The 17015-nt window shown below is 42.4% G+C and overlaps 1 protein-coding gene across 9 annotated transcripts in view; it reads left to right on the plus strand.

Annotated features, from left to right (window-relative positions):
• Positions 1–17015, plus strand: part of LOC139063594 (zinc finger protein 665-like) — a 101344-nt gene that overhangs the window by 64459 nt on the left and 19870 nt on the right. For 4 of the 9 annotated variants that reach the window (XR_011516973.1, XR_011516972.1, XR_011516975.1 and 1 more), the window contains one exon: positions 8220–8945. Coding sequence is in view for 4 of the 9 variants with exons in the window: in XM_070545936.1 (XP_070402037.1) it covers positions 10483–10551 (69 nt within the window). In the remaining 5 variants the exon portion in view is untranslated. The other 5 variants (XM_070545936.1, XM_070545935.1, XM_070545934.1 and 2 more) reach the window with 3 other exon arrangements.

A 17015-nucleotide genomic window follows, 5' to 3' on the forward strand; every position in this document is an offset into this window, starting at 1 on the left:
CCATACAAGCTCGTTCTCGCTGATTTCTGCTTAAAATGTACTTATACAAACGAAAAATGTCTATAAACAGAATCGCTTTCAGCTTAGTTTTCTACCGCTATTTTCTTTTAAAAAGCCTGCTGGGATCAAGCTAGTTTACGGTGGTTTTTTCCTATTACACATTCAAGCTGGTTTTCGGTGGGGCATGTTTTAGCCTTAAATTACATGAAAAAAACAATTTGCGGTATTAGATCGTATATAAAAAACAAACCAAAAGTGCCCAAACACGTATTTTATTTTTTTGACCGCTATTTTTTTTAACTAACTTACATTTTAAGCTGCACTGCTGTCCCGCTCCGTCCGCCGTTGTTGCGAGTGTCGAGTCCAGCGGCCGGCGCGCAAAGCATGCTGGGATACCCTTGCTCCTGTGAGGATCCATCAGACCCATCCTCGAAATGTGGGTAGAGCCAGGACGCGTTTGAGGACGCGAGAATGAGGATTCTTGGAATTCGGACAGTACTCGTCACTGCGCTTTGACGTCATCGACCTCAAAATGCGCACTCACAAGCATCCTACCCCTGGATTCGGACACAGCCCCTGTGTATATAAGCTCTGTCTTGTCTGTGTCTGGTGTCGGTTCATATGTTGTCAGCGTTGCTCGTGCTCTGTTCTGAGCTTTTGCCTTCAGGTCTTCGTGCTCTTGGTTGAGCTGTGTCTCCAGGTTTTTGTGCTCTAAGAAGAGATTTGGGTGTTCCTGTTCCCCAGGACTTATTGGACTTTGGCTCGCTGCCTTTGGATTACTACCTTAATAAAGGATTTTTACTTTATCCTCCACCTCTGCCTCATTCATCTGGTATCTGCATCTTGGGTCCTAAAACATCCTCCTACACCAACTCATGACATATGCATGCAAAGCCCCATTTTTAGTCTTTTCAGCACTTTTGGAATTTTAATGATATCTTGAACGGTTCAGGAATTATGGTAATGAGAAGTTCGCATGTCCAATCCCGTCTGCGGCCACTGGTTGGTAATAAGAATATTGTGGCATTAACAGAGGGGTGTCGGCGGTCAGGGCTAGGGGGCCCCCCAACACAAGGGGGCCCCAGGCGGCCGCCTACCTATGCCTAATGGCAAGGCCGGATTAACCATACGGGCAACTGGGCAATTGCCCAGGGCCCACGATCTCTAAAGGGCCCAGGGCAGCAAGGGCACGAGCAAAATACTGTAGGCCTATCTGTAATCTCCCGCTTTATATTAAACTAGGGTGACCGTACGTCCGGTTTTCCCCGGACATGTCCACTTTTCACTTTCTGTCCGGGCGTCCGGACTGGGGGTTCTTGTATTGATGAAAATGTCTGGCTTTTCATCCAGGAGCAGGGATCGAATTATGGGGGAGTTAGATATCCTACACATCCAGGGGAGCCGGAAAAAAGTTTTCTACTGATATTACATCATTTATGGACTCTTCTGAGCAGAGAGCGGCACAGCGCGTTGTTGCGCAGCGCTCCAGGCAGCTGCTTCCAGCGCACGGTCCATTCTCAAAGTGGCGCAACCAAAAAAACTATAATTAGCACACGATCGTTCATGTCCGCACATGTTCTCTACTTTCTGTCTAATTTGCGCCTGAAGCGGTCTGTTCCTGCGGACCTCATCACCTGTGCTGCGGAGATTTCACCTCACTGACGCAGCATCGAAACGCGCTCTCCGCTTTGCGGTCAGGAGATCCCTTTGATCTGCTCAAAAATAACTGATGTGGTGAAAAAGTAAGAATCCAGGCAGCAGTTTTTCTGGAGAGTTTAGAGGAGATGCAGGAAGATGAGAGACTGACAGGACAGGAAAATAGTTCAATAAAAACAAGAAAACAAAACAAAGTGTTGAAAAGTAAACTGTAGGTAGATCTATCTCCACTACACGTTTTTACCTGTATAAAGCAATAAGTTATACACATGTAGTATTTATACATCTGATACAATTCAGATCACCTTCAAAACTCAGTCACACACCCAGGGCCGTTTCAAGACATTTTGGGGGCCAAGGCAAAATGACCCCACCCATCCCCACCCCCCATAACTGGGCTCCCCAGGAGCCTCTGTGTAATTCATACCCTGTCCAGTAGTGTTAGTTATACAGTGTTTATAAAAGCTCCTCAGACATTACTGACATGTTATCAGATGATGAGAGATGAGAGACGCTTCGCTGCCTTAGACTTTGAACGTCAGTTGAGAGTCAGTCTCATGCAGACTGACCAATGAAGAGAGGACCTCAATTTAAGACCCTCTCCTCATTGGTCAGTCCACACGAGGTGGGTCAAAGGTTACCCTGAGCGAGTTACGTGATGTCAGGCATTCAAGTATTGAGTATATTTACTGCATATTACAGTAAAATATTCTGTATGTGACCATATTATGGTGATCCTTGGGTCGTGATGATGGGGCCCTTGAATATTGTTGCCCAGGGTACAACAAAGTGTTAATCTGGCCCTGCCTAATGGTAAAACCACCTCTGATACACAGTCAGAAAAATAAATTACGCTGAGAGAGGTGAAGTACCCGAGTCACAGGCTGTTCCTTCTCCAAATGTGCATTTCGTCCATCACTGTGTGACTCAACGTGGTCTGACACAGCAGTGTGTTGAATTTTGACAAGCCTGACAGATGAATCAACGTTGTCATTTGACTATGCAAATATTTCACCCACTTGGTCTCTGTTCAACAGATACTTGGGAATTGGTGAGGGCACCATTTCCTGTCAGCGCAGATGACAGCAAGCCTCAAGCCCAGCCTCCATTTGCATCATGTTCAAGCAAAATCATTTACGTCAGAGGGGTAAAGGCAGGAACAGTCATCCACCGACCTTTAAATATTCGTACAATTAAGTAGTTTCACAGCAGTAGAGAAGAAGATTTTGAGAAAGAAAAGCCTAACGTGCCACTGAAAGGCATTCAGCTGTTAAGACGGCTTCATTTAGCTGTCTTCTGACTTTTTACTTTGTCCATATTCTATGTTTCAACAAACCTACATAAAAAAATATTGTGAGTTTATAACTATTAGAAGAAATGCAACATGCACATCCACAACACTGAGCTCTGCCCAGAAGAAACCCACATACACTTCTGTAACAGAAGGATACCCCTGATGGGTTTCTTCTGTTTTCAATGTTGTCAGAATTAAATGTTTCAGAAATTCAGTTTCAAACAAATATAACCTGAACAAATACAAAAAGCAGGTGAGACGGGCCTTCGTACCTTTTGGTAATAAAGCTCTACAGTGGATAGAGTGATTGTCCCTGCCCACTTGGCCAGAACAGGAATGGTAGGCAATTTACCCTGGTGTGTGTGTGTGTCTGTGTGTGTGTGTGTGTGTGTGTGTGTGTGTGTGTGTGTGTGTGTGTGTGTGTGTGTGTGTGTGTGTGTGTGTGTGCGGCACAGCTCCAAGAGCCGCTCAAGTCACCGCGTCTCGTTATTGGCGCTATTTAAACCAATGTTGTAAAATTACTTCTGCTCAGCCCAGATGTGCTCACTTGTGCACCCGTGAGCCGTGATTCCACTGGAACGCGTCTGACCTTTGACAGACGCACTCTGAACTTCAGATCTTCAGCTCGCTGTTAATAGCCTGAATGGGAATTATTTCTTGATTATTTTGTTACATCCACAATGTTCTGTGTGTGAGGTTTACAATGTCAGAACACCTGCATGAGACAGGGTGTTAATTATAATCTGCCAGAATGACTCACCACCTTCAGATTTCTCCAACACCGTTAAAAAAGATCAAATGCGGAACATATCGGCGTGCGCAGGCCAGAGTGCTGAAGCTCGGCGCATTGTTATTATGAAGCTAGGGCACATGCGGAGGACACGCGCGCAACAATATACTTGTTTTCAATTACATTTATTGTGCCAACTTACTTTTTCTTAGGCCCACCCACAAATGAGTTTCTGGCTACGCTAATGGTGACATATGACAGACTTCTCTGAGCTCTGCAGCCATTACACTTTTCACCTCGCGCACCCCCTAGCGGCAGCTCGTGCACCCCGAGGGGTACGCGTACCACACTTTGGGAATCCCTATCAGGGATTTTTATTAGTAAACCTGCTAATATGTTTCCCCTGATAAATTCTCACCCCCTTACACTTATGTGTCAAAAAAGCAAATACTGCTGCTTTTCCTCTGCAGTCTAATCATGTCCAAACTCACTTCAACAATCTTCTCTGGAAAACATTTCGACCGTCTCTATAAAAATCCCTGCCTCTGCATCATTTCATCAGTAAAATGGAGTCAAATCCACATTCTGTCATCTGCTAAATAAGGAAATGTTGCAACAAATACATGATCCAACATCCACAATGAGGTACACAAGCATGGAGCTGCAGAGCCGAGGTCAGCACTTATTACCCAGAGACAATCAGCACTTGTCATTGTTTTTCATAGTCAAAGAGCATAACGTGACTTCCACTAATCCACAAAGTAATTACCAAGAAGCTTTTCACAGGTGCCAAGGATCGCGGCTTACATTTTAAATAAAATATAAACAAGGGAAAAATATCAAACCCATTAATCTTTCATTAAGCTTGCCGGATAAAAAAGAATCACTTAAAGTATCATTCGCTACCATCACTGCAAGGGCAGAAGCCCCCCCGCTAACATCAAAGGCTTCTCAGAGAAACAGAGCGGGAGCGAGTGAGTCAGTTAGCTGAATTTGGCTAAGAACCAGCTCCTTGTTGGCTTTTAATGTGAACGCACTCATAATGGCAGCAGAGAAGGCACCAGCGCTCTTTAGTGGGCTTTGTGGCACACCAAACAATTCACTGTTGTTGTTCAAAGAACAGCTGATTCAGGCTGAATGTTGACAAAGGTGGAGGACTCGTCTTCAGCTGGGGCCCATCTTTGTGTCGCTCAGAGATCAGAGGCTTCTCATGGCCGAAGAATGGGAAGACTTCGTTTGAAACACACACACATATACACACGCACACACACTTGTGGCGCAGCAGGAGGAGTGGCTGACATATTTGTCGGGCCTATGTAAAAGCACTCTCTGACTCATTTGTGTGTCTGGGTGGGGCATTTCCAAACTATTTAGCAACTCTTAAACGTAAGATGAGGCAGTGGTTTTCTATCGTACGTATTAAACTATCGGATGGTTTGACTTTGCAGATGCGGCTGCTGTGGTTAACGACAGCAAGGCCACAGACCACCTGACAGGAACACAATGCTGGCACCGACGTCCCGTCTTCTCAATAAGTCTCTCACAGTTGTTTAAATTCGCTTAATCATCCTGGCGGTGATGCCAAGTAGGTTAATAACATGCAGTGGATTAAGGTTGTAGCATTGGCAACGCCGCTAGACCGAAGAACGGGTTCAGCGGGGAGGAAAATAAAGCTATCACAATAAATGTTCCTAACAGGCCTGTGCTGCAGTGCTTCGCTTTCAGGATCCAGTGGCATGTTCGTTTCTGTCTCCGTGTACGCTACACAAAGCAGGTGATGTGCTTCACAGGCCCGCTACATTACATGACTTAGTCATGGCTCCCACTGAATTAAACACAGGGAAAGACTTTCTTTTTATCTTCTGCCAAAGAGCTAAATCTGACCACTGCAACCGACGCTCGCCCTCCCCTTTGATAGTGAAAGCATAGGAGCCTCACACGTATCAGCTCGGCCTCGTTTTTTAATGATTCTCCCGCAAACGTTGACAAAAACAACAAAAGTAAAGCAAAGAGAGGATTCCCCCTGCAGAGCAAACACTCCACATTTACACGGGTGTTCTGTTTGCTGCACAGGTGAGCAGCTTCCTGGTGTAAATAACTGGACTGGACGTGTGTTATCCGTAGCTGGATGCAGCGCCTCGGCTCAGAGAACACACCAAAATGTTTTTCTGGGTTCGAGCGACTCATCTTTGCTTGTGGGGCATTGTGATATTCTTGGACAAGTAGGGATGAAAGCCTAAGGTCCTGTGGCTAATGAGACACTGAGGCAGTGGGAATGATGGTTTTAATTACTGCCCAGGACTGGTCCACAGGGGGCGATTGCTGAAGAGCATGCTGAGTGTCCTGGGTTGGGAGTTCAGACTGATGCCAGTCATGCTGCGCCTGGCTGCCTTTGATGCTCACTTCCCTCTGCTTTATTCCCACATTGTGCTTATTAGATTCTTTGCTACAGATGCTTCACTGCACCTTTGCTCAGAGCGACGCTTTGGACAAAGAAGGGCATGGTGACTGAGAGTTAAACTTTAAAGCCCCGGAAAGTTTCAGCGATGCATGACATAATCTGCTCTGGATTGCAAATCTGCATTGTGTCCATTCAACTGTGGATGTGTAGTAGAAAAAAACGCATCAAAAAACAACTACAACAATCTGTAAATGACATAGTAGAAGGTCAGATATGAGGCTAGAGGGGGTACTGTCTGTCTCTTCAGCTGCTGCATGATCTCTGTCGCTGTTCTCCTGCAGCTCAGCTGTGGACCAACCCTTGTTGACTTTTCAGAGATCACAGTGAGTCATCCTCATGTGTGTGTGTAAGTGTGTGTGTGTGTGTGTGTGTGTGTGTGGGGGGGGGGGGGGGGGGGGCTCTGACTCCACTGTGGTCAGACACCCCCACACACACACACCTTGACCTCATATCCCTTCAAAATAAAATAAATGGTGTGGCAGACACATTTTTTCCGATCATCTATAAACGTATGATTTTGTGAAGATTCCTTGGACAAAACTTCTCTTGCCTTCCACATTTAGGTGAGCTTTTCAGTGCTCTTTTATATATATATATATATATTTATATATATATATATATATATTTTTTTTTTTTTTGCATTTATTCAGCCTGTAAACACAAGCTCTGCACCTCAAGGCCATCAGCTAGTTGGTTTTGTTTTCAGCAGAGCAGGAAACTGTATAAAGTTAAAGTTAAAGTCCCATTAGTTGTCACACACACTGATGTGTGTGCGAAATTTATTCTCCGCATTTGACCCATCCCCTGGGGGAGCGGTGAGCTGCAGACACAGCCGCGCTCGGGAACCATTTGGTGGTTTAACCCCCCAATCCAACCCCCTTAATGCTGAGTGTCAAGCAGGGAGGCATTGGGTCCCATTTTTTCAAAGTCTTTGGTATGACCCGACCAGGAATCGAACCCTGATCTCCCAGTCTCAGGGCGGACACTCTACCACTAGGTCACTGAGCTGGTATGTTTGCAGAGCTGCATGGGAACCCACTGGAACTGTGTCCTCGGTGCTCGGATTGTCAGGAAGTGAAAGATAAGGGCTGAAGCATTTCTAAAAAGGAGGATTGATACTTTTACACCAACATGGTGGAAAAGGGAAACTCCTGATTTTATGCCATTGTGGGATTATTTGTTGATATCTAGCTGTCAGAAGTGAACGTCTGACACATTTTCAGGCTTTTTTCAGGTGTTTCTAGAGTACAGATCCCCACATTCATGAAATACGTGTTAGTGCAAGTAAAATACTCAAATTTAATGTTTTAACATGAAAATCCAATGAAAAAAAAAACAAAAATATTGGGAAAATCTTTGTTTGTTTTAGGTTTTTCACTAGGAATGGAAGGCAGATTGAACATAATATATATATTTGTTTTTTACAGCACAATGGGCTCATTAAGCACGCTTCCACAGCAACCAAAGGATGTAATTTAAATTTTTATCTTCTTCCCTTTCTGTTTTTAACCCAGTAGCTGAAAGCAGCATGCTTATCACTCACAGAGGACAACATTTCCTCTGCAGTGTTTGTCAAAGGAAGTGATCTCCACCTTCTGGTGCAGGATAGCCGTGATCCTTCTCCACCATCACTGGCAAAGTCAAGCTGCACAACAATAATGTCCCTATAATTGTAGCTCCAGCTCTGGCCTATATTCTTTTGGAAACGGCGTGCGTGTTTGATGTAATGGCTGTGTTGTGTTTGTGGGGAACTCTCTGATGCCGAGCAGATTAGGTTCCACAAGAGATTAATCTAATTTTCGTAACCCGCTTACTGATACCACGATGGAAGATCTTTATTTTTTGGAATTCCCTCTTGCTCTGGATTTGCAATCAGGGGTTCAAGCTTAATGGAGTCACTATGAATTAAGTAAAACGAACGCTTTGATCTAGTTTTGTTTTTAATGAATGAAGCAGGAAATTAGGTTGAAAACAAATGCCATGGATCCACACAGAAACGTGTTGGTGAGAAGTGTGTATTTTGGGGAATATGCAGCCAGTTTGATATACTAACTGTGTGCCATGTTTCCTTTCATCAGCTTTGGGCCGTAGTATCTCACAGAGCGTGATTAGCGTAAGCGTGGAATCCGTGCTGCTGGAGGCTGTGGGGCAAGCTTGAAGCCTGAAGCGCATTCATCAACGTCCCTGGCAGGGTGTGGAGGTTCCTCCAGCCATTTCTCAGTGTTAGTATTATTTAAATATATTTTTCTATATACTGATTTATTTCATTTTGGCAATATTGTAAGATGTTTACTAATGGGTGCACACATTTAGTAATTTATCTTACACATAGTTTTTTTGATCATTAACTATTTTCATTTGTATTCTGAGATTGGATGAACTGGCAGAGAGAGGGGACACGCCCAGTGTAACTCCATGCAGGAAGTGGAACATTCCATCTGGCTCCTGGAAGCAGGGAGCGTGATAATGAAGAAACCAGAAACCAGACGTTCTGAAGCTCTATTGAGTTTACCAGATTTTGTTAGGATGTATTAGTTAAACTCTTTTTGTGGTAGTTATATTTTGTTGACTTAGTTTCCTAGGTTTATTTACTATTTGTCTTAGTGTTTCCCTTGTCTCTCCCCTCCTCGTTGTCTGTAGGCTAGCCTTTGTATATAAATTCCCCTGTGTGTCTCAGTTTTTGGAGAGTCTTGCTTGTTACTTTTAGTTAAGGTTATTTTTGTGGCCATTTTTTCCTTTGGGCCCGGTTTTGCTTTGATTTTGTTTAATTCTTTATGAAATAAATGGAGAAAATATTCTTTTTATACCATTGTCCTGGAGTTTTACTGCTCGGTCCCTGACACAGGGTGCACCTTTCTCAGCCTCACACCACTCAGCTTGCAGTCCTCTCACTGACACCATTTTCTTTTTCTTTCATTTTTAATCTTTTTTTTCCCAATAGTCTTTGTTGTTGTCTCCTTCTGTTAGAAATAGCTTTACTTTGAAGAAAACTTTCTCCCTTTTCTATCAGAGCTTTAAAGGTGCAGCACCATTGTGGAGGTGGCACATTGTTCTGTGTGGAATAATGCTGAATGCTCTCTGCATGCACAAAAAATGTCACTGTACATTTTTGCTTCAAGCTTTTGCTCCTTATCTTCCTTTTTTATGCAACAATCCGGCTTGATGACATTCATGTTCTGCCGTTTGCTTCATTTCTCCACAGTCTTCCTCCTGCAGGTAACAGTGACTAAAACAGATCCTCCCAGAACCATCCCCCAGGTCTGAATTTATAATCACTCTTAGATCGCAGACATGAAAGACTTGCATGCATCCTCCTAAAATGCCCTCTGAGGTGGCAAGTTCTTTTTTTAAATAACAGAATGTAGAGTTTGGCAAAAAATTGCAACTATTTGTGAAGCTTCTCTTGAAAGAATGGCATAAAATGCATTTCTGACTTTGTGAAATAATTTCATGATTAAACTGTTAAGTTAAATTCTCACAAAGTCGCCATAGGTTGGAACCCTTCATGTTTGCTCCGGATCTGATGACAGTGACTTTCATTTTGTTAGAGTTTAGCTCAAAATGGCATAAAGAAACTCTTGAAAGTATATCATGTGACAAATAAGAGACCACTGCATCATTTATTAATAACACTTTATTTTAACAGGAATCAGAGGTCATTTAACAATGAGAAGCATGTTCACTAGGTTTTTATGAAACTCAGCAAAACTGCTGTATTTGGTCGAGGACACGTCCTGTGAACTGAAGTATTTACCTCCATCTAGTGGTCATAGTGGAGATTGCACCATATAAAAGAAAAAAACGGGAAAAGGAAAATGTGCCCTACATAAAATGAAATCACTGCGCCATGAAAAGTAGTACCAAAGATAAATCTTATTTACTTGTCAGGAAGTCAAATAAATAATATACATACAATTATTGTTCAAAGTATATACTTATAAAAGAAACATTTTTACCAAATAAAGTAAAATACTATCAAAGAAGGCTGATCAATTTGTGAAGGCGTAGGAATTTGTCAGTTGACTTTATTGAACAATAGCTCGGCGGTAACTACGTTGTTTGGTCTTTTTCTGCCGCCTGAAACTGGTGCTGGGAAGTTTCATCGATTAGAACGTGTAAATATCCAAAACATACGACTTTTCTGTTAAAGTGGAGTAAGGGATACCGTAAGTATATATTAAGTTACATCTTTTATTGGGACTTACACGTGCTTTTGATAACATTTGAACGGCCAGCAAATGGTAGCCAATTTATCTAACATTTTTTGTTTTAAATTTAAATAAAGCGTGTGTTTTTATTCGATTTATTTGTTTTTACTTTTCAGTTGAAAGCCGTTGGAAAATGACTGGTCGGGCACGAGCAAGGTCACGTGGAAGAGTACGTGGTCAGGAGACTGCAGTTCCAGGAGCGGTAAGTAAAGCTAATATGATACAGGTTATAAGTAGGCATTTAAAATGTTTGCAAGTTGATTTCTCTAGTTGCTACACCGCTCCTGACGGGGCAGGTTTATATCGGTCTCATTGACATGTATACTGGACAATTCGTTTCCATAGGCTCCAATAAGTTTTTAAGGCAAAATGGGAGATGGCCACCACCGCCATTTTGACCGTGTCACAGATTCTGTTAAAGAGCAAGTAACGTCTAAATTAACTTTTTTTTTGCTGATGAACTGTATAAATGAGTGCCTAATAGTGTTTTAAATGTGTGCATTCTTTATTTTAGCATTTTGGTGCATTTTCTTTAAAAATTAAAAATTCTGTCTAAAAACCACAGTAATGCGCCACCTTCAGCTGAAAACATAGAATTTGAGTCATTTTGAATAAATTTTAGCCAATGGCTAAAGAGTAAAGTACTACGTAAACCAGTAGAGTACTACGTAGCAGCTCCGTGCCAAAGTTATAAAAGCAACGAGCGTCTCGGCCACGCCCTGTGGCGAGTGGGAGATGGATTTGCAAGCAAGCTTAGGAGGTCAGCGGTAGTTCAGCATTAGCATATAGCATTAGCATATCCTAGTCTTTAGCATATCTTTTAGTGTTATAAATACTTATTTAGTGTTAGCTTGGCTGTTGGATATTGTAGTTTAGTTAGTGTTTGGCTGTTAGTGTAATTGGGAAAGTATTTCGGGTTTAGTGTTCCATATCGTCTTAGTATTGGTGATTAGGTGTAGTGTAGTATGGTTGCGGTGACTCTGTAGGCATTTTACCCGCGATTCTGCACGCCTCCGTTTGAAGAGGGAGGCTGCCCACCGTGGCTCCTCTGCGATTTAGATGCAGCCCACCGACTCTGCTCCCCCACCACGGCGGGCTCCAGTCTGAGGTGAGTAAGCTAAATAAACGTTTTAACATCTTCTAAAGACAATTCCCTACCTAAATGCAAAGTCTGAGAGACGTGGTTCACTTCCTTTAGCTAGTCAGTCGGCAATTCTGCAACAGTGTCTCTAACTGACGCAGCACTAGTTGACAGACAGCATTACAGCGTGAAATCCAGCTTGTGACCCGGTTCTGTAAGGAATTCTGTTCAGGAGGTCACATTTCAGGCTCTCCACATCATGTGTGACTGACTTTTACGTTATAACAATGATCACACACTAGGAATGTTATAAAGCGCCTATATAGGAGATTCTTTTGTATATTATCTGACTTTCTAAACTCCCAACAACAATGTGCTTCTATTTTTTTTTTTCAGGCTAAATCTACCCAAGACACTGGCTGTCAGACTGATTTAGCTGCAAGAATGTACTTGTCCAGGCTGATGCACAAACGCTACAACTAATGGTCTAAGTTGAGAGACTTAAAATCGCAGAACAGTTTTCAGGCGAGGCCGAAGCTCAGACTGAGGCCTTTCCCCGTGGTCTGATGCTCATTAATTATTCAGAATTTTAGGCATTTAATATGCTTAAACAGAAGAGTGACAAAAAAATTCACCCCCTCAGAGTTGTCATGAGTGTAAACTAGATCTATTAAACCTAAAACATGTTTTGGAACCAGGCTGTAAACATGTTTATTTCTGCAGTGAAATTGGTATTTTTAACATGGGAGTCGATGAGGATTTGCTCCCTTCTGACACCAGCCTCCAGCGAATGAAGGTGGAATTGCAAGTTTTGCCACTTCCATGTTGGCTTAAATTTCAGACCCGAATTATGGGGTCTTGGATCAGTCTCTTAAGAGTGTGTCGGCGTCCAGGGGCAGGATGCTGTTGTAAGCATGTCTTAATGGCTAAAAATTGATAAAGTAGGGCTGCAGCTATCGAATATTTTTGTAATTGAGTACTCTATCAAATCTTATCGATTAATCGAGTACTCTAATAAATTAGTCTTTTGTGTTTGTAAACCATTATATCAAATAGCATGTTATAAAATATGAAAGACCTCTTAAAATGAGCAAGCCAGTTAAGTTTTATTCAAAATTAGTTTTCAAAACTTCAGCGCTTCAACTTTATTTCACAGTAAACCAATGCGAGCGGCTGCGGCCCAAATGGCACCTGAACCGCTCATGGCACATGCGCAAACATTTCTCGCTAGCTATTTCCCTATTAACACATGTCCGTTTGAATTTCTACACTTTTTTTTTCTCACACAATAACAAGGATTGCCGAGAAAGCATGTTTGCCGTGGTCATGTCAAGCTATACTGATCACAAAACATTAATTTACTTTCGTTTTCCTCTGCCACTCTCATAAATACCCGTGTCCTCCTGCAGCAATCCCGAGGGACAACAGACATCAATAACAACACAGTAAAAAGTCAAGATGTGTAAAAACTGCTATTTTTAGCACATTTTAAGTCTGACGTATTGCTACCAGATGCACAGTGTGAGCTGAAACTGAGTGCTACAAATTAAAAAGTTGCACAGTGTACACAGAATATATAGAAATACAGGCTAAAATGCATTATCTTGTAGAGGCTCTGAGTCAGCTTGCATAAGTGACATTTACATGTGGATGTCAGGTGCTGCAGCATCGAGGATGTGGTGTTGTGGTAGGCTAAATCCATTTTACAGTATTTACACTGGACGACGTTTTCTGCCTTGGTCCCACACCTTTGACATCTTCTGTCTTTTTTGCACTCTGCCAGTGTCCACGTTATTCGCCATGGCTTAAGAGAAAGTTAAGTTACATTCGCTACTCGTGTGTGCATTCAGTGCAGTGTGTATGTGCGTCACTTATTTCGGTCCAGGTGAAACATGACCCCGGGCGATTGCAAAGCTATGAATTTATTAAGCATGAATTAAACGAAGCCTCGAGGCAGAGAATTTCACTCAAGGATTTTTTGTACTCAAATTATTCGAGGTACTCAAGGAATTGTTTCAGCCCTAATAACAAACACTTACAGTTTGATTTAATTAAAGGTTTACAACCCTAGTCACAAATAAAGTACATTTTTCCCCATGTTTTTTAATCACTATAAATTTAATGCTTACAACGTAACCTGTTTTGTTTGCAATGCTTAGCCTACATCTTTATTAAATGTGTTTAGCTGTAACTTATAATTCTCTAACATGTACACAGGTTGAAATCAGTTCTGCAGAGAAATTCTCAAGATCAGTCTGCTTTGTTTACAAATGTAGTTAAATCTTACCTGCATTCTAAATAAATACCATAAGGTTAAACCCAAAATGAAGGAAGGATTTAGCCAAATAAAACGCATGCTGGGTCATCCTTTTACAAGTAGAAGATTTTGTCCTCCAATGACTCAAGTGTATCGTAAATTAAAGTGAAGCCTGAGGGTTAAATAATGCTCCCAAACTTTTGAGCTACTTTGCCGACTCACCATGTTTTCTTTCTCCGATGATGAAGGCTGATCTGGATGGCTACTACTGCGCATGCGGCTCAGCAGCAGAGAGGCGGGAAGCAGCTGCCAAATGTGCAGCAGCAGGCAAGACTAAAAAAAAGTTTGTAAAATATAAAATGCGTCGACTATTAAATCAACTACTATGTTGACGTCGCCTTGGCGAGTCATGGCAGCCCTATTGTGTAATCAACCCGGCCAGGCTGGGCAGAGTGGAGAGGAGCAAACCCGATGCTAGAGCTGAAGTTGAAATCTTCATCCAGCTTTTTTTCATTCGCACTAGGGCTGGGTAATGTGGCCTAAATTCAATATTACGATATATTGACTATTTCACCACAATAACGATAAATGGACTATAACGACTGGTATGCACAGAAACCAAAGTTGTCCACTAGATGGAGTTGTCACATTTATTACGTTGAGTCACATTTCTACGTGACTCAAGGTGGTAACTCCTTTTAAAGGGACATGAATGTTGCCAACATATACACATCTTTTCTTTATCAAATTTATTGACACAGGGAACATTTTCGATAAGTCAGAAATTTTGATAACAATAAATTTTCGATTAATTGCCCAGCCCTAATCCACACTAGTGATGTGCGAGTCATGAACAAATAATTAAATACTCAAGAATCACTTAACTGACTAGTGAATCACGATTCACTGCTCCAACTGACTCATGCCTGTTACTGTTGGCAAACTAATTTCATAAGTAGAAATATATCTGGCTCATCATTAAAATTGTTACAAAAGACAAGAGCAAGTTTAACAAAAGCATTTTCTTACCTTTTCTGGGCTGGGAGCTCATTAATTCACAGTAGCAATGCTTTTCTAACAGCACGTTTGAGTCACTCCTGCCCTGTCTGAGAGCTAGCTTGCAGTGCTAATTGTAGTGTGACAGTGTGAGCATCCTGTCACAATGTCCCGATTGATCATGCGCCCTGGCTACTTGGCCAAGGGGATGTCCCTTTGGCTGACTGGTTAGAGTGTATGACTCTCACCCGGGAATATGGGGATCGAATCCCGCCCGGGCCCTCGTTTCTCCACCTTGCCACATTTGGCGTTGTTGGCAGGATCCATGTAGTACTGTCAAGTAGGTCCATGGATGTGAAGTTTGTGGCACCCTGCGCGGGGAGCACGAGGACGTGCTTGTGGAAAGAGGGGGGAAGATGTGACAGTGTGAGCATCCTGTCACAATGTCCCGATTGATCATGCGCCCTGGCTACTTGGCCAAGGGGATGTCCCTTTGGCTGACTGGTTAGAGCGTATGACTCTCACCCGGGAATGTGGGGATCGAATCCCGCCCGGGCCCTCGTTTCTCCACCTTGCCACAGTAGCATGATCAAGTCACTATTACTCTGTAGCTTGCCTCACTCAGAGGACAAATAACTCACTCACCCCCTCCCTCACGTATTTCAGCTCATAGGAATCACTCAGTGGAAGCTTGCGGTAGTACACGACTCAAAAACCCCTAACTGCTGTCTTATGAGTCATGACACATGCCAGCCTGGCCTGCCAGACTTCTCTGTTTATTTCTGCACAGAGAAAGGGTCTGGGAACTCTCCTATTCAAATAACCCCACCCCGTGAGAATTCTAACCGAGCCAATCAGCGCTGAGTAGCATATGTCACACACCATAATGCTGAGTTTGTCAAACATGGCAACTGAACCGGAGTTTGCTGCGGCTTTCCTCTGTTCTAAATGACTTGAAGTCCTTTAAAACCACATGTAGAAGCGCTAAAAGCCTTTCTTGTAAAGGAAGATGTTTGTGCAGTTGCCAGACGCCTTTTTTTTTTTTTTTTACTGCAGCTAAAAAACTACATCACGCGGTTCAGTCGGCATTTCTGTCTTTTTTTCTGATTGGTTATTTTTGAGCTGCCTAGTCCAGCCCCTCATGTGCCTCTCTGCCTGTAAGTTACCAGACTCTTTCTCTGTGCAGAATTAAACTGAGGACGAGTCTGGCAGGCCAGGCTATCCCTCTGCAGGTTTAAGTCTTCCCTCAAAACACACTTATTTTAGCCTGGCTTATCCCACGACTGTCTTCATACTTCAGCGTGACACTTCTCTATTAGTGGCAGCTTGTGACATTCTTCTGTACTTTTTACCTCACTAACGTTGCTCATTTAGTTTTTACTTGTTTCTCTGTCTCTTTCTCTATGCTATTTTTAAATGTGCTTTATAAATAACCTGGTATGGTATGGGATAGGAGTCACCCAGTGGAAGCTTGCAGTAGTACATGACTCACTAACCCAGTTTTCAGGTCATGACACACAACTCACAGTACGAATCACTATCACCCCCCACCGGGTTTCAGCTCATAGGACTCACCCAATGGAAGTTTGCAGTACTACACAACTCATTCTCCCCTCCCTCACGGCTCTCAGCTGCAGAAACTCAGTTTTGTAGTGAAATGAACTTTGCTCTGTCTTAATTATAACCAATGAGATGTGATGATTCCATATGAATATAACATATCAACCTGATTGATCTTTGAATGTTTAATCAGAAGATTATAGTGTTTTTCTCTTTCCCTCAAAAAATCTTAATTTTCTCCTGGTTTGGCCCAGCACAGTTAACTTCCCAATTGTAGCAACAGCCTTATATCATAACCACATAAGTGGAGAAAATGTTCTGTAGCAATGAGTGAATTTGCTGTTGCATTAAAGTGATGCTAACTATTGTTTAACATTTGAACTTATTTTCTGATTTTTTAAATTTATTAAAAAAACAGGTATGGGATGTTTTTCTGTATTCGGAGCATCAGAAAATGTTTTATGGTGGAGGTGATGCTTTAAAGTCACTGAGAAACAGCATGCATGCAGTTTGTTGTTTTGCCGCTAATACAGCAGCAGGTGCAGCTGCAGATTTTTTCAATAAAAACAGAATGTTGTAATGGAATTCATGCATTAGTTTTTGTTTGCTTTGAACCCAGAGCAGACATCACACGCCAGACGACATCAACACTGCATACTTTAGTATTTGTTTATTTATTGCGAGCAATATCGATATCGCAATATTAAGCAATGTTATTGAATATTGCAGGTTTTCCTAATGTCATGCAGCCCTATCAGGAAGTAGTTCTTGT

The sequence above is a fragment of the Nothobranchius furzeri genome, chromosome 17, assembly GCF_043380555.1.
Source record: "Nothobranchius furzeri strain GRZ-AD chromosome 17, NfurGRZ-RIMD1, whole genome shotgun sequence".
Classification (NCBI taxonomy): domain Eukaryota; kingdom Metazoa; phylum Chordata; class Actinopteri; order Cyprinodontiformes; family Nothobranchiidae; genus Nothobranchius; species Nothobranchius furzeri.